The sequence below is a fragment of the Neolamprologus multifasciatus genome, chromosome 16 (genome assembly GCF_963576455.1).
Source record: "Neolamprologus multifasciatus chromosome 16, fNeoMul1.2, whole genome shotgun sequence".
NCBI classification, from domain to species: Eukaryota; Metazoa; Chordata; class Actinopteri; order Cichliformes; family Cichlidae; genus Neolamprologus; species Neolamprologus multifasciatus.
In genome coordinates, this window is record NC_140454.1 from 11,928,165 (window position 1) to 11,951,763 (window position 23,599).

General features: G+C 40.6%; 1 protein-coding gene across 3 annotated transcripts; it reads right to left on the minus strand.

Moving 5' to 3' along the window:
* itga4 (integrin alpha 4) lies at window positions 1-22,817 on the minus strand. 3 transcript variants are annotated; one of them, XM_085135677.1, is made up of 29 exons: window positions 22,454-22,814; window positions 20,813-20,998; window positions 20,275-20,393; window positions 19,949-20,049; window positions 18,520-18,652; window positions 16,901-16,968; window positions 16,468-16,603; window positions 12,827-12,912; window positions 12,620-12,682; window positions 12,402-12,542; window positions 12,035-12,143; window positions 9,232-9,326; window positions 8,315-8,405; window positions 8,186-8,231; window positions 7,769-7,923; window positions 6,486-6,640; window positions 6,210-6,362; window positions 5,614-5,690; window positions 5,120-5,261; window positions 4,180-4,281; window positions 3,792-3,868; window positions 3,462-3,551; window positions 3,195-3,282; window positions 1,759-1,866; window positions 1,471-1,596; window positions 1,257-1,382; window positions 1,076-1,174; window positions 850-969; window positions 1-651 (listed from the first exon to the last, which is right to left on the minus strand). In XM_085135677.1, the coding sequence occupies exons 2-29, from the start codon at window positions 20,983-20,985 to the stop codon at window positions 550-552; spliced, it is 3,081 nt and encodes a 1,026-aa protein (XP_084991803.1). In that variant the 5' UTR covers window positions 20,986-20,998; window positions 22,454-22,814; the 3' UTR covers window positions 1-549. The 3 variants fall into 3 exon arrangements, with proteins under 3 accessions (XP_084991803.1, XP_084991802.1, XP_084991801.1); XM_085135676.1 differs by having other exon boundaries at window positions 850-1,174; window positions 22,454-22,816; XM_085135675.1 differs by having other exon boundaries at window positions 1-1,174; window positions 22,454-22,817.
* Window positions 22,818-23,599: the final 782 nt, after the last annotated feature.

Genomic DNA, 23,599 nt, shown 5'->3' on the forward strand with positions numbered 1-23,599 from the left:
TGTGTGTTTGTGTGTGTGTGTGTGTTGGTCAGCAGGTGAACAAAATTCAGAAAATAAGTTACACAGTCAAAAGGAAGGTTTCCCAGAGCTACGAGCCAATCAGAGGCAAAGTTTAAATCACCTGAGATCCTAGAAAGTGATGTTCTTTGTTTTGTTTTCTCCTAAAAAGAAGAGTCAAAATGAAGGTCATTAATCCCAGGACGCTCCGAGGCTTTCCGATTGGTTCAGATTTGATGACTTCCGGTTCACTTCCCTTTTAATTAATCCTCTATCCATCGAACGCTGCAGTCTTTTTTCTTTCAGGTCTTTGGATTTCTCTGGTTCCTTTTTGTGAAAGCATGTCGGCAAAATAGTTTAAAAGGTCACAGTCAGATTCAGGAGGCGTTCACTGTCACGTGTTAGACTCAAACCCTTGGAGCGTAGATGAATTTCACTGACCGATGACGTTCACAGTGCTGCAGTAAGACCGAGGCATGATGAACACTCTTTCATAGGTACAATGTGAACTCCACCTTAGGGTCAGATCACGGGCAGAGAGAACAATCTGGGTTAGGTAGTGCTTTCTCTTTTGCTGTGCTTGGGAACGAAGTCCCAGCTGTCTCTGTTGAACTCATCCTCCTTATGATGTAATTCTCTCTTGAAGAATCCAGCCTGACGGACAAAGAGAAGAAGAAAACGTGAAGCCTGTGTATCAACTGCAAACATTAAACTGTAACATAATGTGGTTGGTCAGTACCACAGAACTGAGCCATGATATTTTACAAGATGGCAGATTGTTAAAATACACCAGTTATTGGTGGGAGAATTGTCACAAAAATGAGTTTATGTTGAAAAACAAAAATTGAGTACCTTCCACAGACACCAGATGAGAGCTGCCAGGATGGTTAACCCCACGGCTAAACTGACAACGACAATGAAGATTTTCACCATCGCTGAGGGTTTCTGGGTAAAAACTGCTTCCACCAATACCTGGAAATGTGCAACATAGATCTTTAACATTGCTGCACCACGGCAACTGTGAAGCCCAGACTCTCGGATCACAAGTGTGTTCTGATTGGCTGCAGGGGGGTTTTACCTGTGCTACAGGATGATCCTGGATCAGGATGGTGTTATTATCTTGTTTAGGTGATGACATCACTGCCATGCTTTCCAGGATCATGATCCCATGGCGACCCTGAGACACAGAGAAAGGCATCAGGGACCAGAAACTCTGGCAAAATGCAGTGAAATCAGTCGCCTGCGTGCGAGTGTGTTACCGGAGCTTGCCGTAGTACGGCAGGATTCAGGTTGGCTTCCAGTTGGATGGTGACCTCTCTCCCCGCCTCCAAATTACCAAGGCGACACACTAACCACTCACAAGCCTTATCGGTGCGGCCACAAAACTGAACATAGAGAACAAAATTAAAGTTTGCACCCTTGCATAAGCTATATCACATTTTTATGTGTGTGTGTGTGTCTGTGTTTGCGTACCATTCTACGGGTGGAGGTGGGCGAAAAGAAGAAGATGAGTTGTTTGATGAAGGAAGCTTGAGGGGCGTCGCAGTCTTCGATGACTGAAACAGTTGTGTCACTGATGTAACACACGCCTTGAGACGACTGCAGAGAGAATTCATGTGTTAGTACGGTCTGTTCTGTCGCCATTTACGAATAACTTTTCTCACGCTCGTGGCTTGTTTCACCTCAATTCCAGCCATGACACATGAGAAACCACACAGAACCTAAGTGCAAACCCCACTGCCGATGTTTGTGTTGATGTACCTGCCAATCGACCACTTGCAACAGCCTGTGACGGTAAGGTGTGAGGATCTTCGGCAGCGCAATTTCAACCACAGTGTCGACTGACCTGCTGGGACCGGAGTTTAACACCTGCAGGGAGATGGAACAAGATGCTGAGACTCTCTAAGGCAAGGACATGTTCATATCAAGAGCCCTATTTATTTACCTTGTGTTTTTTTCACCTTTTAATGTGTGGGTACCAGTGAAAGTAAACCAAATGAGCACAAACATAGCAACAACTTCCTGTTTGGTTCTTCCCTTTAAAGAGTTGCTAAAAAATTGTTGATTGGCTCCAGTTTTCATGATGTGCTACTACTACTAAGACCAAAGGTTCCCAATTGAAACCAGAAATGACCAACTTACAGATGACACTTTTCCTAAACTCTCCAATCAGTGTTGATGAAATTGGACTTGCTGTAAAGTTTTAGCTTCACATATGAAATTGTATTTTTGGACAGCTGCATATATTTTTTATTTTGGCCAGACTAGTCATTCTTCTGTTCCATTTTCTTTGACTATATGCTGCTGAAAGTGCCGTGACACACAGAACTCGCATCTCTGTGTTTCCTCATTTGCTGACCTACATTCTTAAATAAATAAGTTTGGTCATGCAACTAATGTCGTGACACTTCTGTGTGTCACAACATCCCACCTTGACACATCTAACTCTTCATAAACTCAGTACATAAGTCCATCCATCCTTTTCCGCTTATCAGGGTTGTGTGTGTGTGTGGGTGGAGATGGTGGAGTCAAACTCAGGACCTTCTTGCTCTTCTTCTTGGCATCAGTGCTAACCATTATGCCACCGTGCTGCCAGTAGACATATAATATGTCATATTTATATAGTTTTTTAAATATATTTATATATATAATATTTACAATATTTCTGCTAAGTTCTGCTATGTTTTTGTATTTCTGCCAAGTATTATGTTTTCTTTACGTTATTGCAGTTCTGCTAAGTAATTACATTTTTGCTAAGTTCTTATGCTTCTGCAAAGTTATTACAATTTTTTGCTACTTTTCAGCTTTTTCAGCTATTTTTAGCAGACAGCTTCAGCGTTACAGCATCCACACAGCATTTTCCCAGGAAATGCAAATTTTTCTAGTTCTCTTTAAACTTTGCGTTTGTGATCAGCAATAAAGGGTCAGGATAAAATGGAAAAAATTGGAAAATATCATATTATAATGTTATACTGCCTCAGCTCAGTGACATGTTTTAACAGAACAGACTCAATGTTTTTAGTATTACTATAACATACATACGGGCAGACATACACATAAATCAAACTGTCTGCAAATGTGTACAAGTCTACCATCTGTTACTGTTTTTGCTTGTTTGGCATTTAAAGCATCCAGAAGTGTGTTTGCATCCTGTCTGATCACATATGAAAAAAACCCTCTGAATCAGGCTGACCTACCTTGTATGTGTAATTGAAGCTTTCTGAATAGCAGTTAGTGGAAATCAAGTCTTCATCTCCAACTTCAAAAGAGGAGGGAGTCACAAAACTGTAAACAGGCAGACAGAAAGCATTGGGATTAGTTCTCTGGACTTAAATATGTCCTTTATTTTTGCACTCTGAGGAAAAAATGTTGTTCACATGAATTTCACTGACACGGTAAAAAAAACACCCCAAAAAAACCTTTGACAAAGCAAATAATAGTAATGCACAACAAGGTGAGCTCACCCGTGGATGTTCACATTGACTCCATATTTGAGAGGAAGGGTGAGGCTGATGGAGTTGTCATGGAGATATTCCCTCCTCTCATAGTTATCACTGCAGAGAAAATAAATTTCACATATTTTTACTCCCTGATGGTTTGATTCAAGGTTTAAAAGTCTATAAAGCTATTTCATATTCATTATTGTTTCTTCTTCTTCTTAAATGTTCACATTAATCTGCATTCTGCATACTCCTTTATAAATAACACTTTATCTTCATACATTAGTTTGCTTTAATGTCATAGGTGAGGAGTCCGCTCACTTCAGAAAAATGATGAGGTGAGCGGAGATTTACCTGCTGGTGTTGACGTGAATGAGGTTTTGGCCAGGTGTGCTGTTCTGGTTGACATCCAACAGAAAGCTGATATTCAGCTACAAGAAAAAAAACATTACTTAACATCTTCCTTCTTTATGATTTTTGCTGCTAAAACTTTTTTACACAATACAGGAATCTCTACTCTAAACCAGCTGCGGTCCGTTTCACCAGATAGTTTTGCAATATTTTAAACAGATACGTCGAAGAAAAATAGAGAACTGAAAGTACAAGAACCCGCTTTGACCTTTGATATGTGGACCACAGGAAGTTGAGGACCCATAATAGCTGGCTGGAGCACGACATTCAGGTTCTTCATAATTTTAGTATGTGATCAGTGTGTTATTACCTCCAATTAGCTCGGGCTTACCTGGGTGTGCGCTGGAAGGAGGAAGCTGGTCACGCTGCAGTCAACACCCACTGTTGTAGCGTTGACTTCCTGTGTGACATCACATCTGACCACATTGTCCTCCTGGTTGAAGAGAAGCAGGCTTGTTTTGGTTTCGTTATGTATTACAATGTTGACAATAATCATTTAACAGTTAATGCTGTGTGACTGTCTGTTTACACAGCAGTTTTAACTGTAAGACCATACTGCTGTATGTTACTGCACCAAACATACTGCTGTCCATTGTATCTGCCTATGGTTGCTGATGACACTGTCTAAGAGAGCAGCAGTCTGCTGTTCATCTTCATCTAGGTTCTCAAATAGAGTTCTGTTTTTTTTAAGAATAATGGCACTTTTTTCTCATTTTACCCAATCAGCATCCACCTCTGGCAGCTTACTCAGCCAGGACCATTTAGGAGTACATACATGACGGTAGGTATGTTTTTCTGCCCTAAAAACAGCCCTGAAAATGACCCTGAAACACACAAGCTACACACCATTTTATCTATTGATTCAGTTCAGTTTTATTTATATAGCTTCAAATCACAACAATGGTTGCCTCAAGGCTCTTTGTGAGGTAAAGACCCTACAGTAATAGAGAGAAAACCGAACAATCAGAACAAGAAATCAGACTTGGCAACAGTGGGAAGGAAAAACTCCCCTTTAACAGGAAGAAACCAGGCATGAGAGATCAAAATTAGTAACTGATGCAAAATTGTGTATAAACACATAGAGTGAGAGAGGTGAGGTGTGTAAAGAAAAACACTTGGTGCATTATGGGAACCCCTCCCTAAACCTATTGCAATTTAACTAAGGGAGGATTCAGGGTCACCTGATCCAGCCCTTACTATAAGCTTTGTTAAAAAGGAAACTTTTAAGCCAAATCTTAAAAGTAGAGAGGGTATCTGAAAGTTTGACTCACATTTTGCAGTACTTTAATGTAGTGGATGTTGCTGGGCAACCGTAGCGTCAGTCGTGGCAGGAAGGCGTCATCTCCAGAGTTCAGCAGTGAGGCTTTCAACATGATCGTTTGCCCGGATCCCAGCGCAAAGTACTCCTGCTGACTGAAGACAAACATGACAAACATCGCTGGAGTTACAATCAGGATCAAACTTTATCTACTGTTGAAATACTTTTGATTTCTTTTTTGGTTTTAACTTGCAGATTTTTACAGTTTGATCTCAGGAGCCCAAAGTGTGAAGCTGAATATAACCAGCAACTCTGGCACTTACTAATTACAGCAGCATACAGCGCACATTTATTCTCTACACAAAAATATGCAAACACAACAGCTTGATATCCTTTTTTCTTTTTTTTTCACATATATTCCGGTTGTTTCCCTGTTGTTGTTTTTTTTGTCTTTCACACACAGTGTCATTCACACTCCCTGCAGTGTGTGTGTGAGAGAGATCTTACTGTGGGAGCACTAGATGAGCTGACAGCTGCATGTTTGTCGAACAGTTCACCAGGGAGCAGGAACGAGCAAAACGAGTCTGAGAGAAAGAAAAGAAGCAGCGGGTTAGCGGCAGCCGTGAGAATAAATAAACATTTCGATCGTGTTACTTCAGTGATAACATCAAACAACTTGAGAGGTTCAATAAAAAACCCCTGATGACTAACTCCACCTGTGAATTCCTACTTGTAAACTGTTCCTGCACTGCTTTATGAGTGTGAGCAACATGTGGGGGACGCACACAGCAGGAGAGTGTTAATGTGCTGAGATGCAGCTGAAAACACATCTGGATAGGCGAGATGGTTTGTTGATACACAAAGGTCGAACAAAGATAAAAAATAATAATTTGCAGATGGCTTAATGTGTTAGTTTAGCAGTATGCTAAACTTATGCATCTATTCTTTTATAGCTGATTAAGCTAATTCATTGTGTTGTAACTGCAAGTAGAAATTTTTCATTTTTATTTAGAGCAGATTTATAAATATAGATATTGATTACTGTGTGCATGATGGGCTGTTCTAGCTGTTATTTGCTGGGTCTTTGTACGCTAGCTTGGTACCTGGCTGGTGATGGTGTTGCGGTGTCCTGCGCTCCGCTGCAGAATGGGTTTTAACGGAGGGAAGGATGTGGAAGAGGCTCTGCGGCTGTTTGTCTCCCTGAGACTGTAAGAAACCACAAACTGAACCGGAGTAAAAATGTCCCTCACATCTTTCTGTTGGAGGAAACAAAAAGGGTTCAGAGGAGGAAAGACAAACATTTTAACATCACTGCTGTTAATCCAATCAGTGCATCATATGTTAATATGCCCAAAATAGACCGTGGGTGAGTATATTACCCTTTGGTAAGCCACATGGGCCACACAAGTGAGATGCCCCTGTCGTGCTCGTACACGCTCATTTGTGATATTGGATGATCCGTTACCGTGGAAATAGAACCGAGGTGGGAAGGACGGTTTATGGAGGAGGTCAGAGGTCAGATTATACTGAAGATCTGAAAAAGAGAAGAGAGAAACAACCTTCAAAAATCAGGCTGCACACTTTATGCAAAACAAATGTTGCCTTTTGGAGAAGCTATCATCCAATCCCAGCACTGAAACTGCAATTAGGCACATTGCTGTTGTACAAGAGGATAGAGGGAGAAAGAGAAAACGGCTGGAGGCTTGCATTTATGTATTTTACGATAAGGACAGTAGGAGTGTGACTCTGCAGCTTTGGCTGACCGATTACATAAAACTGACCACTACATTTGTTTATGAGATGTTCAGATGAGCGGAAAAGCAAAGCTGTCAATTTACCAGTCAATCTATGTCCCCACCCTCACCAATGGTCACAAGGGATGCACAGTGAAGGAGACGTGACAAAAATGAGACTGGCCTCTCGCTTAAAGATAAGGTGAGGAATTCAGGCATTCGGCAGTGGCTCAGAGTAGAGCTGCTACTCCTCCACACTGAAAGGAGGCAGTTGAGGTGGATTGGACATTTGACTAAGAGGCCTCCTCAGCGCCTCCCGGGTGAGGTGTTCCGGGCATGTTCTTCCAGGAGGAGGCCCAGGGGTAGCCCTAGGGCATGCTGCACAATTATTAATTTAAAAACTGCAAGGTAAAGACTCTACAATAATAAAGAGAAAACCCCAGCTATCAGATGCACTTGGCGACAGTGGGAAGGAAAAAATCCTTTTTAACAGGAAGAAACCTCCAGCAGAACCAGGCTCAGGGTGTGGCGAGCATTTGCTGTGACCAGTTGGGGGTGTGGGGAGGGAGACAGGACTAAAGACATGCTGTGGAAGAGAGCCAGAGATTAATGTACAGTTTATATCTCTTAGCTGGGCTGGGAAACCCTCGACGTTTCCCTGGATGAGCTGGAGGAGGTGGCTGGGGAGAGGGGACATATGGATTTCTCTGCTTAGGCTTTGGGTGCCACTGTGGAGTGTTTCAGTGAGTAACATCCACAAGAATGACTGGTTCCCCAACAAAATACTGCATTATAGCAAGGTGTTCCAGTCACCTGCTGTCACTGACTCTAATGATGTGCTTGATTGGTGTTTACTTTTAAACATAGGTAGCTTTTAAATTTTATAAATTTACAGATAATACACTAAAGATGTGCAATTAGGGCAGTACCTATGTGCCCTCTGAAATGTCTGGACTGGACACTGAAGCATATGGTAACGTTAAAGCAGGGAGCTGGATGCTTGAGCTCTCGGCACAGCGCCATCCGATCGTCGATCTGCTCTGGCAGGATCAAAGACGCGTTCACTTGAATCACTGGACGGGTCCTGCAGCACAAGCACACAGTCAGAGAAATTATCACAGCATGCAGACTGGGGTTTATGAATCACTGAAAACAACTGAAAACAAATAAAGCAGGAGGATTTTGTTATTTTCACCATATTTTCCACAGATGTTGGGACACTTTTGGTTCTCTTGCACACTGCATACATTAAAAAAACATTCCTGTTTACTACTATGAGAAGAGGGTAACTACAGACGGAGTCTTTTTGGGTAAAGTTTCAACAGGAAGCTTCAGTGACGACTTACCTGAGAACCACGGCTGAGTCAGAAAGGAACGCACCAACTGCCACATCTGCAGAGACAGAGCGGGTTTAGCCTGCTTAAAACAATCTAATGAAACAAATATGGCAGAAGTTTTGGCACTGAATTGTTTACCCTTGTAACCGTTATCGTCAATGTCAATGCCAGAGCTCAGCGACTGGCCGAACATCCTGAGGTCATGGCCAAGGGTGGATCCAGTAATCCTCTGAAAGCACAATGGTAGGTATATCATGAAAGCTGGTGTAATGATATTGCTTAAAAGCACAGGAGGATATAAGTACTAATGTAAGCATGTGCAAGCAAGTATGCCAAAAGGCCAAATATAGCAGCCTGAGTTCAACTCTGACCAGTGGCCCTTTGCTGCATTTCTTCCCCTAATCCATTTCTGTGTCTGTTTTCCCATCTATTCTCCTCTGTGCTATTAAAAAGGCCAAAAAATATCTCATAATATTCTTATACTTTGGGGGGATTTATCATTAGTATAACTCCCACACTGGTTATTATTCTGTTAATATCTTTTCTGATTTTTGACTGATCCCAGTGTTAAAGAAAGAATAGATCATTTGTCTTGGTTTGATTTGTCCAGTCACTACAAATTCATAGCTTTAACTCTTGGATCTGTTTTTATCTAGTATATTTAATTATTTATGAATCTCTCTTTGAGCTATGACTGCAAGGGGATCAGGTCAGATTTTGCATTTTTGTTAGACATGTTATTGCACTGGTAAGTAAAAAGTAAGTAAGTGACATTTTTACCTGCACGTCATCGTCATTTACAGCCCTTGCCTGTCACTTAAAGACAGGTAAGTCCCCCACATACACGTTATTCTCTAAATTAAACGGGTGAGTTATATAATAATTTGCCCAGATACATCTTGGGGGAATTACATTTAGAGAACAAAACCTTGTTTTGTACCAGGCTGAAAACATGTTTACTTTTGTTGTAAAATTGGGACATTCGTATCTTGTTTCATTTGAAAACCTGCAGTTTTTCTTTTTTTCAGCCCTGGAGGTTTTTGCTCAGTTTGTACCTGGGATGGAGTTGATGAGATGCCCTCTTTTCTGCCGTTGTAGATGTACACGGCTCCTTTAAGGTCGTCTTCATGTGGAGCACCAATCGCCACATCTATTCACACACACACACACACACACACACACACACACACACACACACACACACACACACACACACACACACAATTTTGTATTTATATACTTGAAAGGATTCTTGTCTTCACTTGTCACCAACCTACAGTGCCATGAAAAAGTGTTCATCCCCTTCCTGATTTCTGTCTTTTTTTATTTTTACACTTTTGTACTTAAATTTTTTCAGATCATCAAAGAGATTGTTACATTAGTCAGAGAAAACCTGAATAAACAAAAAATAATAGTTTGTTTTTCACATAAATTATAATTTAATTTAATAAAGGAAAAAAATTATCCAAACTTTCTTTGTGTGAACAAGTAATTGCTCCCTAAGCATGCCACCCTTGGCAGCAAGAACTGCAGTCAAGCAATGGGCAATGAGTCTTTCGCATCACTGTGGAGCATATAGTTAGGGCTGGACCAGGTGACCCTGAATCCTCCCTTAGTTATGCTGCAATAGATGTAGGCTGCCGGGGGATTCCCATGATGCATTGAGTTTTTCCTTTCCAGTCACCTTTCTCACTCACTATGTATTAACAGACCTCTCTGTGTTGAATCGTATCTGTTATTAATCTCTGTCTCTCTTCCACAGCATGTCTTTATCCTGTCTTCCTTCTCTCACCCCAACCGGTCGCAGCAGATGGCCGCCCCTCCCTGAGCCTGGTTCTGCCGGAGGTTTCTTCCTGTTAAAAGGGAGTTTTTCCTTCCCACTGTCGCCAAAGTGCTTGCTCATAGGGGGTCATATGATTGTTGGGCTTTTCTCTGTATCTATGAAGCGCCTTGAGGCGACATTTGTTGTGATTTGGCGCTATATAAATAAAATTGAATTGAATTGAATTGAATTGGAGGAATTTCGATCCACTCTTCCTTGCAGAGTGTCAGTGTCAGATTTATTCAGAATACACTGGAGGGTTTTGAAGCACGAACAGCCAAAGCATCTCAATCAGATTTGAGTCCAGATTTTGGCTTGGCCACTCCAAAAAGCCTCGTTTTGTACTTTTTGGGTTTGATTTAACCAGAGCTGGACTTCCTGCACGTAACCGATCGTTGTCAGGCTGTGAAATGAACCATATTTTAAAATCTGCATTTGTATTTACTCTGGTTATCTTTAGGATGGGACAAATAGTTTTTCAGAGCACTGTTTCAGCCTAACCTCATCTTTGATTTCTTTTCTTCAAAGTAGTCGTTGGTTCTTGTGACTTTTTACATAAAATTTTCACACTTTTTAACATTACCATTTACTAATTTTTAAATTCACAGGGTAATTTTTGTCCTTTCTTGTTTTTTCAGATGGATAAAAGTATGCAAGAGTATATAAACATGAGTAAACACTAGTATGGTCTTTTAATATTTAAATAAAGTATCCTTAAAATATTGAGGTCTTGGACACACTAATGCAGTCAGAGATACTTCCATTGTTTCAGACATCAGCACACTGATTTACATTTATTTCTTGTCTTACCATATTTCCTAGTTTACTGTAACGCTAAACTTAAAATCAGTCTTCATAGTAAAATTTCATGACTACAACTTTTCCTTTTTTCTCCAAAAGTTAGGTGGGTCCACCCTGTGTGTGTGTGTGTGTGTGTGTGTGTGTGTGTGTGTGTGTGTGTGTGTGTGTGTGTGTGTGTGTGTGTGTGTGTGTGTGAACAGATACAGTGTGTCCCCAGACCATGGGTTCACACACACCCTTTTATCTAGCTGTGGCAGATTAGAGGGCATGTTCAGTTACAGAGCAACAACAGTATGTCATTAACGTTTAATGAACATAATAACACCCTCCACCCCTCTCACAAACACACACAGACACACAGAAGGTAGGGGTCTTGATGTATGTGTTAGGGCGTTGTGTTGAAGTCTGTGTGATGTTCTTTACTTATCAGGAAGTCTCAAGTACAGTTGGTCGGCTTGTAAGGCACCTAAAATACATCATCACTACATGCATGTTATTTGTTATGTAGCTCAACAGCCAGTTAAGTAATGTAGTAGCATTTCTAATGTTTGTGCTAATGCAGTAGATCTGTGCAGAAAGTAAAGAGAGCAGCTCTCTAATTACCACTCTCAAGGTGCCCTGGAGCACACAAGTGAACCCACAGCTGCTCACTGTGGGTTTTTGTGCTACTGTGACAGCTACTGAAGCAACAGCAGAGCATGTGCTGTCAGCAGTAGCAAGAGCAGAAACAGTAAAAGCAGGAGTCGTTTCTAAAGTATAGTACTTATTTGCAGTACAAAATCTTCTGTTATTTGTAGTACTTGGAAGAGAATGAAAAACAATGTTGCAATGCTCTTAGTACTATGAATAGTTATAGTATTTGCAGGCAGGTTCGCCAGCAGTAATATTAGCAGTGGGACTAGTAGTATCTGAAGCAACGGTTACTTAAACTTCATGTTTTTTGCACTAAGACAGTTAAGGGGATATTAACATTTTGCAATAGTACTGCCATCAGGATTTATCTTTATTTTTACTGGTATATATATTTCCTTTAATGTATTTTTAATACTAAAAGTATTTATAGGAGAAGTAGGCTTCAAAAGCATAAGGAAGATTTTATAAACTTCTAGTACTAGCATTAACTGTCACATATTCAGTACTTCTGGTTGTAGTAGTATCAGCGGTGTTGTGTATACCAAAGCTTGCTCCAATAAAAAAAACAACAACTTCTAGATCAGTCGGCGTGTGATCCCTACCAGGGTAACCATCGTCATCCAGGTCTCCCAGGTCTGCGATGCTCTCTCCAAATCGGGCAGCGTAGGCGTTGCTGCCAGTCAACTGAAACTGCTCCTCCTCTAGCTTTGCCTGAGAAAGGACACAGGACACGTTAACAGGTCATCTCAGAAAGTGTAAAGAAAGAAAGAAAATAAAGTCTGTGTTCACGATCAGGTTCCTTTATTTTTAATTCACAAAGACTCGTCCTCATAGTGTCACATAAATCAGGGAACGTTTTACTCATTATACATGGATGTATGGAACTGTGAAATTAGGATTAACAGCAGAAACAATCAACACATCACAGCATCACAGTACAATAATACCATGCTCAGTGTTCCTGCCTACCTGCCCCTGGTTGATGTACACATGGACTCTCCCTTCTTCTCTCACGTTGCCCGTTGCCATCGGAGCACCAACCAACAGGTCTGACAATCCATCTGCGTTTAGGTCCACCGCACAAATACTGGAGCCGAAGTAGGATCCCAGCTACACAAAGACATGAGCTAAGTGCTAAGCAGGCAGTTGCTTTGAATGGGGAGCATTAATGCTAAGGAGCTTCATACCTCTTTTCCAGAGACCTGGGTGACAATCTGTAGCACACTGTTGTCTGCTGTAAAGATGAAGACCTGCACAGTGTATACACACAGTCACTGAATTTAACATCACATCTGCTGTACATAACACAAATAAGAAATCTTTACATCACTGCACCAAAGATGCAACAAAGATGAGGCTGGCGGTGCAGCCCTTGCAAGTCAGGTAGGTCTTACCTTTCCCTTCTGATTGTATTGTGGAGCTCCACCCACCACCTCCACACTTGCAGGACTCAGGAAGTGACCAGCTCCAACAGAATAGCCTGAACAACAGCGTGGCACATGATTAATTTAGGTAAACTTTAATTTGGGTAAAGTTTCCATTCATTCTCATCTGCTTATCCTTATCAGAGTCGCGGTGGGGCTAGAGCCTATCCCAGCTACAGGTCACCAGTCTGACACAGGGCTAAGACAGAGAGAGAGTGCCTGGGTGAAGTTTACTTTAATATTAATACTCCACTAAGTTTAAAAAATGTTGATATTCTTATGTTTGTCATACTCTGCCTGATAATAACAATTCTGTCCTTTTACTGAAATTGCTATTTGCACAGTGTGGCGCTTTTTCACATGACTGAGGCGTAGCTGTGGGCACAAGGATCCACACGAGTATGCAGGCATGTCACATAATTCACAAGTACACTTGTACAAGTACACATTCACTTGGTAGGTGATTCTAGAGCAACCGATTCAGGAAATGTCGCAGGAAAGGAACCATCAGAGCTCTGCTCATTCATTTGGCACAAGCCTGTGTTCACAGCTAACCTGCAAAGCTATGTTGTTACATATTTCCACCACACAGGTGGCTGCACAAAATTTTACCAGATACTGTGTTTCCTGACTAAAATGTTTTCAGTATGGAACTTTAGAGAAAACTAAAGTTCCATATATTTCTTTTACTTGTGAATAGACCTCAGCTAGCTCCTACCCCATTTATAGACTTAAATGCTAAGCTAATCTTCTGTTTCTCAGTGTAAATAAATAAATCCTTATGTCATTCATATTATTAACACTGTATAAAAACTGTTTACAAATTGTACATCAACCTAAAACAGCAAAATAAGGTAGAAACCAGTCTGTTGGTTGAGACAATTTTACCAGCAGTGGTGAAAATTTGATTTATTGGTTAAGGTTTCAGATCAGGTTTGGCATGTGGTCGATCTAAACTGAGGTAAACCATTTGTGTGTGGCAATGCATAGACACGAAAAAGTCAAAAACAACCACAGGCTTTAAAAAAAAACTTCCTGAAACTGTTTCCTGTGTATACACACACACACACACACACACACAAACACACACACACACACACACACACACACACACACATAACCACATGCACCAGTGGCCTGAAGACAAAACTCAGTAAAGTTTCTACCCCCATCATAAGTGAGAAGAAACCATTTTGCAGTCTGAGCTTGTATAAATTTCATTTCAGCAGCTCGTCACCACTGGTAATTGTGGTTTTTACGTCCCGTGAGAACCTTGAAGATGTTTTCACCTACAGTTTTCAGAACATAGCACCTCTCTGCTTGGCTTCCTGTTTCTCATGAACACTGAGAGGTGATGCATATGCTAAAATGTGTTCGTATAGCCTCTATTTCTGACATTATCTTGTGGGAGTTTTTTCTCTTGGTTTCTTAAATGAAAACACAAATAAATATGACTTATGCCATGTCTATATGTACCCTTTATCCTCCTTAACACATGGGCCAATCTGCACCAACATCATTACAGATTAAGATCTATATGTTATTAGAAAAATATATAGATCTCAGTTCCTTTGATTTTTGTATTTACTATGTTCATCTAATCATCCCCCTGCAAATGCGATGTTATGATCTCTGTTTTCAGTTGTTTCACCTGTCAATTTCAACATGCGTAACTTATATTGTATATTTGTATATAATATTTTGTGCGAGTGTGTGCGTGTTTAAGTTTTCGTCATCAGACTATATACACACCTAAATTGCTCAAGGATTAATAAAGTATAGTGATTCGGCGGTATAAGGCACATATTCAGAATAACAAGATAAACTAACCATACATGTCTGTGCCATACAGGAGGGATGCTAGAAAGTGCAAAACAATGCATTAACACAGGATGTAAATGTGTACATGCAGGTGTCATGACACGTATTCCTGCCAATGTTTTTAGATAAGTTTGCTGATCTAAGAGGCACAAACAAAAGGAGGAGTCTACCAGCAAAGGCAGTCAAGTTATTAACTCAATGTAATAATTAGACTTTAAATTTGCTTTGCAAATATTTTACAATAAAGAAAAATCAATAAATAAAATAATGTTTGGGCTATGCACACTTTTTTTTATACAAGAAAACTCCACAGGGCAAGTTCTCAGTTTGTCCAAAAACATGTTCACTGTGAAGCCGTGAGCTTTTTTTAGTTCCTGCAGCTATCAGCGGTGACAGTGTTTGCTTTAAGTCAGATAACGTGGCGTGCCAATAATTTAGCGCCAAAATGCAAAATCAAGACTTTAAAACGAGACTCTGCAAACCAATGGGTGGCATCAGCGTGGTTATCTCTGTCACATGCAGTTTATGATTATGAGGATGAGAGCACACTGTATATATGTATATGTATATATGTATATATATATATGTAGGGCTCAAAACGCATATAACCAGTTGACGTCGAAACCAAAGCTACGTGTTTGTCCCCAAATACTTAACAAAGTTTAAACTTGGTTCTCCCGCTAAGCAAAATACTGAACGCATAAAGTCTGTTTATATCAACTTACTTACATTTCCAAATTTAACTTCCACCTGGAATACTTTTATTGACTTTAGCAAAGCTTGTTCGACATTTTAATAAATGTGCAGGTTAAGTGAACTCACACTAAACTACAGTTTGTGTTTTAATCAGCTTTTGCTGTTTGGCCACTTCCTTTGCTAAAGCTGTTTACACCAACTTCAGATCTTATAAGAGAAAGAGAAAAAGCCACTGTTCCTCTCTCTTAAAGCCAAAAATGCTTTAATTGTTAGTTTAATTTAATGGTCTTTTCTTATTGGTAGTAAGGGGGAATCATTTTAACAGGTACAGTAAAATAATGACCAGATAGAGTCTTTTCAATGTTTTTGTTTCTATTATTCACGTCTCTGTGAAAGCTCCATAAATGATGGAAGGAAATCTATGACAGTAGCTGTAACTAAAATTAAGTTGGACACTGAAGTGAAACTAAGGTAAGTATCATATTCACAAACAGAAAAAGTGCTACCTCTGTGTGACCTGTTATGATGTCTCCACAGCACACAGCATAGCCATGAGCAGCTGTACCAGTGACAGCATATCCTGGAAGCTGCTTCTTCTTGCTTTTTTTTTTTAATTTAAAACTTATCCGAAGATCTGGATAGGTTTGTCTCTTATAGACCAGATCAGACTATACTTAACAAAGCACAGAACATTTCCTTTCTTTGAGTCGAACAGCAAGGAATGAATCCTGGTGCTCAGCGGCGTTGCTGTGAAGTGGCAGGAAATGTTTGCATGAACAGTAACTAAGGTAGTCTTCTGACCAACATCAGCTTTATGTGAACACCTGTCAGTGAATCTCCTTTTGGGCGTGAGACTTTTTACCTCCACATGGTGGCTACAGCGTGTGAGTGAACAGCAATCAAAGAGCTTCACCTTCACATTTTGTCAATCCAAGCCGCAGAATCAGAATTGTGTCTAAAGGAAGAGGCAGAAGCACAGACCGACTCTCTCTGATGAGGCTTGTGGTGAAAGCACAACACCGGTAGGTAACAGCTGTATTCTGGAAGCGGGCTAACATCAGCATTGCTGGTAGAGGGGCGCGTGGACTACGTACCCAGGTAGCTTCCAAATTTGACGGCTTCAGTGTTGTCATTATCGAGGTAGGCTGAAATCTTCCCGCTGGTGGTGTTATAGACCAGAACTGAACCAGTCCAGTAAGATGTCCCTGGTGCCCCCATGATGACCAGATCCTGAGAAAGAGAGAGCCTCTATATTATGTGACGACTTTATTTAAGCTGCATTATATGTATAGCTGAATATCTTAGATTAACTCTTACATATGTTGCTTTAAAATTGTACTTCTGGTTTGATCATGTCACAGTTTTGCTCTTTTTTTAAAAAAAACTTGAATTTATACATTTTCATAGCCTGAGGAGCAGCAAGAGGACAGCAGATGGCTTTTTAAAACATGGATGGACCGCGATCAGTCTGCAAGAGGAAACGGGGATGACACGATTTTAACAAAGCGTGTTGCTTATGTTACTAACCTCTGTCAGGAAGTTGGAAATACCCGCCTGACATGATCCATAATCCTCCCCAAACTTCCTTTGGTGGTCTGTAGGAGACACACAGGCATGTCAAAAGGTGAAGGTGAACAAACGAATAAATCCCTCTGCAGCTGAACAGCTGCTGGTTTCACATGCACACACATTCATATTGCTACAGTCACGGTCATGGTTTTACATATCAGGACATTATTTAAAGATATCAAGCAAAATAAAAAATAGTTCTTACCAGATGTTAAAATTGGGTACAAATAACCTGAGATGTACAATAACACAACATACTGGACTGTCACATTACTTATTTAACAAAAATGAAGACAAAATGCAGAAGCAGTGTGTGAAAAACTAAGTAAAAATGACTTCATGAATCTTTTTGTCTCACTCTCAGTCTTTTTGTTTCCCTTCACTGAGGTTTGGGGCAGTTGTTCATGCACAGCTCTCTTAAAGTTCTGCTACAGCGTGTCAGTCGGCTTGAGGTTTGTGCATTCAGATATTGTAACACTATGATTCTTCTCCTCCGTCAGCCATGAAGTTGCAGATTTCTGTTGCGTTTGGGACACTGCATGATCCAGTTTGGTACAGACTTTAAATATAGGACAGAGGTCCACACGTTTGACTCTAGAATACTCCTACGACGTGTTTGGGCTGAAATGCTGTTTGTTTTTGCCAAACTCGGCACTGTCCCATTTTCTCTCCCTCCAAATAAGCCATCCTTGTTCAGTCTTTTTTTAATTGCACTGTTATGAACTTTTAACATACTAACTGAGGCCTGCGTAGTCTGACATGTAGCTCTTGGTGTTTTTTGTCATTTCTTTGAGCATTGCACAGTTTGACCTTGGAGTGCATTTGCTGGAACATCCACTCCTGGGAAGTCTGACAGCTGTCATGAATGTTTTCCACTTGTGAATAAACTCTCTCAGTGCAATAATAAATGAACCCTTCCCTGACTGATGGGCAGCTTCTCTAAAATCATTGCTGATGTCTTTTCTCCTGAGCATTGTGTTAACACTAGAGATGGACCGATCTGATATTACGTATCGGTATCGGTCCGATACTGACGTAAATTACTGGATCGGATATCGGCGAGAAATAAAAAAATGTAATCCGATCCATTAAATATAAAAAAGCACCTCACAAAACTTGCGACACAGCGTAACACAGCGAGCAGTGTGCTCACGTGATAGAGCGGCTGTGTGTATTTGAAGCCTCGCTACCAAACCAGCATTTCATCTCTGAGAAAGTTATCCCAGAGAGAAGTAAAGCAAGTGTGTAAGTTCATCTCTGAATGTTTGTAAAGCATTCCTGCGTTAAGCTTAACAACCAATATACGGAGGGACTGCCTCTTCTCTCTTCCTCTCCTGCTGCTACTTCAATCGTGAAACTGCTTAATGATCAGCTGATCGTCTTTTCTGTCGCGACTCCGTCTCTCTTGTTTGTTTATCGCCCACTTCACACCAGAAACAGTGTAAGAATGTAATTTGTAGTTCTTTACCCTGTTCTACAAAAGGTTGCTAGGTCAAAAAGTTGTTCTCTTTAGTAGGAAGAGAGGAATAAGTGTAACCATTAGAGCAGCATGTGTGCGTGTGTGTGTGCGTGTGTACCTCTGTAACAGGGGGTCATAGCCTTGTAAGTTTTCATGTCGCTGCCAAAACGATAACACACCCCATTCGGAAGCTTGTTGTTCTGACCATCTTTCTTTGAGTAGAAGACGTTCTTCCAGCGGTGACCACAGGCCTGAAAACACACAAACACACACAAACAACATGTGACATGCAGTCATTACTAAGTCACACGTTGGCAGCAGAGTGTTGTTGTTCCCATGACCTAAGCCACTGTAACAAAAACTGTGTGTGTGTGTGTGTGTTGAACATTATCATTCTCCTGTATGTTTATTCCCCCCCCCCCCCCCCCCCCCCCCCGTGCAACACAGACGATCACAGTGAGGAGACATTTGGTGCTGTAAATACTTTCTCAATCACATCACTGCCTCCATTGTGTGTAATAGAAATGCCTTCAGGCTTTTCAAATGTTGCTGTCTGTTGTGCAAATGTTTCAGGCTTTCTAAGTGACTGACCTGCTGTTTAATGACTGCTGACTATTTGTCATAAAGCTAGATGTAAAATGGATTCTTGTTTAAAAAAAATAAGAGTTCATAACCTCTGAGTTTGTTTATGATACTGTGCTAATGTGCGTTTACTGTTTCTCTACAATGACCCTGCACCTTGGATTAGTTTCTTTGAGTTCTCTAACTCCCTCTTTTTGCTTCATGTTGTGAATCATAATAGAGTAAAACAGGGAGTGCAAAGGATATTCATTTGTCACTATAATAAAAAAGAGACACATCCCTAAGTGTGCAGGATCTGCTAATAGCTCAGTGAGCGCTGAATTGTGGACATCATTGCTAATGTTACTAAACTAGTCTGACTACCTACCACTTTCCCAGCATCAAACAAACCTAACAGCACAATGGCTCCTCTGAAATGCTGAATGATACAGAGAGACAGATTTTACATAACCAGCACTAAAAGGGATTTCCATAAAAATTGTTAAAAAATACCTTTTTTAGGGTATATAATTATATGATGTACACCATGTCTTCAAAGCACACCACCAACCATCGCTAGCCCTGAAATGTTAAGCACTGCAAACTCTTATCCGGTGGCATTTGCAGTCTTTCAGATGGTGTCTTTTTTATGGCATGTTGCCCGACCTCACTGGAAATACCAAAAGTTTACAGCCTTTCTGAACAGCCACATTGTAAAAACCACCCTTCACCCAGAATGGTGAACAGCATTTTGTTAAAACTTGAGGTTTGTCTGACAGAACTGCCACAGGCCACGTGTTTTATGTCCAAATGGTGTTTCAGAAAGTCCACCACGAACACCAAAGTCACAACAACGATCATGTTGAGGAAGCTGCTGAACCAACGAAGATGATAAAACTAAGAAAAACGTGTTTAGTGTCGCTCATTGAGCATCAATAACATGGGGGAAAAACCTAAGTAGCACAGAGAGAGTGTGTGTGCGTTACCAGGATGTGCCCCCCTTCCTTTTCAGGTTGTCTGGATAAACTGACTCCCATCCACTGGTGATCTTGCTCGGCTTCACACGTCTTTCCACACCAAGACACATCTGCATACACATGGATACGTGGTTGACTGTCAGCATATCACCTTCACTCACCTTATATAGCATCTACAGTACATCCAGACTTATTAAATATATGTGTTTATAACACTAGCACAATAACGGATGCTTTGGCTGAACTTGCATCTCTCATGTGAGTTTCATCTCCATCAACAGCTGGAGTAACGCAGGGGGAAAAGACTAAACACAAAGGCTGACAAAAACACACACCAGCAGTCATGTGGTGGCATTTCCGGGGTCCAGCAGCAGCAATGCTGCAGCGGAGAACAGCTCCTGGAGACACTGAATGATGGGAGGATGTGTTTGCGACTGGCGCTCCAACTACTAACCTAAAAGAGGGAAAGAGAGGCATTTAGCACTGGTTTTGTCTTTGTCTCAAGTATCTAAATCACATCTGTGTGTGAAGCATCAAAGAGCTGCTCTCATTGGCAAGAACTGCCTAACTGGTGTGGGCACACGCACACAAAGTGATACTGTGTGAAGATGGCAGCTTACGGAGCGTTACTATGGTAATTAAATCAATTAGAATAAGACTGTAAGAACAGCTGTGAGTTATTTTACAATTTAAAGTAGATGAGTGAGGTTATTACTAGCATGTAGCATTCTTTGAAATGTAGTTTACGATGATCAACGGCACATCAGTGGACAATCAGTAGTAGATAAATAGATCAAAAGTCAGGGTTAGGGTTGGAGGGGGCTGGTGAGTTGTTAGTAGACCAATAACGTGAATACTAGTAGAGATCCAGACCAGCTCTCTGTGTTGTGGCGATACAGCAGGACTGAGTATCCGAACATGGAGGAAGGCGGGCCTTTAAACTCCAGACTGTGGTCCTGATCCAGACTGTATCCTGCAGCAGGAGGAACCAGGGCCTGAACTAAGACCATGACCAGTGCAGAAACACTGGCCGCGGAGACCTTCATGATGGAGGGCAAACTGCGAGAAGAAAACAGAGGTTATGCTGAATGAGTACGGGAATTTACATTTTATCGCTACACAGTTGGTCATTGAAGCAAATCTTTAAAGTTTCCTTTAGATTTTTCCCAGATTTTTCTTTTCACAGTTTAGTTGTGTCTGAGTGCGATTTATGTGACGATTGCCCAAAATGTGGCATTCCACAAGTGTGAGGTTATTACCAGCGTTTCCACTGTAGGACATCAGTAATTAGTTTAACTGGACTTTATTGAAAAAAGGGGAAATTGCACAGGTTCATCCTGCGACTCACTTCAAATGACTTGTTTGTTGTTGTAATTTCCCAACAAATAACAGAATAAAATCAGCTTTAATTTACTTAATTTATGAGCAGTTAATTTCAATCAATACCTGTGATGAGAAAAAAGTATGTTTAATTTGAGCATGCATCACTTTACTTAACACCACAGTGCACAGACTATTAGCACGCTAAGTATGTCAGCCTGAGTTTTGGCATACGTAAATAACAAAATGCAATCTAATTAAAGGATGAGCTGATGTTTAAATGTTTCACTGAGTCCAGACATGAGATAACCGGATGATTAAACCAAAAAAAAAAAAACCCCATACTGATATATATCAACTGTCAGACAGTCTCAGAGTTACTTAGGAGACACACCCCTGTGAAGTACTCTGGTGTCTGGTTTTATAAGAAACCACAGCCAGTGGCTGCTTATATCCAACCACAGACTGAAAGCAGAGGAAATCACTTAATTTGTTCAGGTTAAATTAAAGAAAAGTTACATCTACTTTTCCATCAGTGCAAAAATCGAAGTGTTTCTGCTGTCTGCTCTGGCTATGAGTTTCCCCCTGCTTCCAGCCCATATGCAAAGCTCAGCTAACTGTCATCTGGCTGTTTCCTAATCTATACAGCAGGAGAGAGAGTGAGTGAGAGTGCTGCCAATCTTTCTTCCTGTCTAAAAGTGAACAAAAAGATTCAATCAAGTCGATTTTCCAAAATTGGAAAACTGCTAAATCTATTTTTCATTGTGCTTTTGTTTCTCTGGATTTATTTATTCATCTTAATTTGCTTATTTTAGCCTGTTTGAATCATGCTGGGCTGCGGTTGCTCTTACAGAGTAAAGTACAAAGTTACGCTTTTCTAAATAAACATGAGCTTAATAACAGCTAGTTAAAAACTATAAGTAATGGTCCAGACATTCAAACACACTGTTGTCAAGTTTCCAATGTTGAGGACCCCCAAACTTTTGGGTCATATGAAGAGTTATGACTTTACCGACTGCTGCCATTATTACCAGTTTATTTACAGACTCGTTGAACCGTTAACACAGAAATATTTTTCTCAGCCTGACTCCTTAACCACAGCATTGTTTGATTCTTCATCAGCTCTATCAGTCATTCACTGTATAAACGGTCCACATTTCGCTTACTGTACCGCTCAGACAGCAGAAAGCCTACCCCGGGTCAGACAGCTGTTATCCCGGGTCAGACAGGTCCAGTGGCTGCCGGTGACAGACTCAGGAGAACCGCAGCGCGTGAAAGACGTCTCCGTTAAATCCACTTTATTATTCCCCGCGGGTCTCGCTCGTGCGTAAATCCTCCTGTTGCTCCCCAAGTCTCCTAAAGAGTCTCGTGCGTGGACCGGCTTCGCACGAGACTTGTGTGTTCTTATACGGGCAAACACGTGCAGTACGAAAGAAGAACTAAGACGAGAGAGTCTGAATGTTAAAAACAGAAAAAACAGAGTGAAAACTTGAGTTGAGCAGAGTTTCACATGGAGTCAATGAAACTGAGAGATGAGCGCGCGGAGACCCTCCCCTCTCTATTTGCGCGCGTGCGTGTATAACGGTGTTTCCTCTAAGCCCCGCCTGAGCGCGCGCGGTGTGTGAATGTGTTAGAGTCGTTTCCTCTTCAGTTGTCACTAAAGTGTGAATGAAGTTAGCGTTGATCTAATGTGACTGTCTGAACCGTGCAATGCGCGCAGGAAATATTCAGAAACAACAAATATGAGAAGTCCTTCTCTTAAAGCGTGAAGACAAAAAACACAGCAGTCGTGGCTCTAAAGTTTAAAACACTCCTTTATTCTAAAAAAAATCCATCCTCACAACGGATGTTTCTATTGTTTTCATTTGTGAAACACGTGAAGCTTTAAGAATAAAGCACAAATTCATATTCATAAGAGGTTGAATTTGAAACGTTTTTTAATTCAAAATTCTGAAAATATAAATGAACAGATTAGATACTATAAATGGTTTAATTAAGTATAAAAAATAAATATGCATAATATGCATTGTTTCAAATGCTATTAAAACCCGACTGAATCCAGTGTGATGTTCATAAGACTCACAATAATAAGGCAAAAAAATAAATAAATCACTATTTGGAATTTGGATCATTTTTGCAGTACAGGTTGTTTTCCTGCCAGAAAATATAACTAAATTATTTTTTTTTAAAAACAACAAAAAAAAAACATTTTCACACTTTAAAATGCAGTAATATACAATTGTGAAACAATTTCTACAATACTAACTTTACTTTATAGATCTGAGTATTTCTTATTCTGCTACTGAATTATAACCTTGTATTAGTTTCCTCCAGGCCTCT

What these genes read in the sequence shown, in the direction of transcription:
- itga4 (XM_085135675.1), bottom strand. Translation starts at nt 20,985, where the DNA reads ATGAAGGTCTCCGCGGCCAGTGTTTCTGCACTGGTCATGGTCTTAGTT. An exon ending in TTTCCAACTTCCTGACAGAG is followed by an intron (nt 16,604 to 16,900) that starts GTTAGTAACATA and finishes TCTCTTTCTCAG; the next exon opens with GATCTGGTCATCATGGGGGC. An exon ending in TGTACATCAACCAGGGGCAG is followed by an intron (nt 12,144 to 12,401) that starts GTAGGCAGGAAC and finishes GTCCTTTCTCAG; the next exon opens with GCAAAGCTAGAGGAGGAGCA.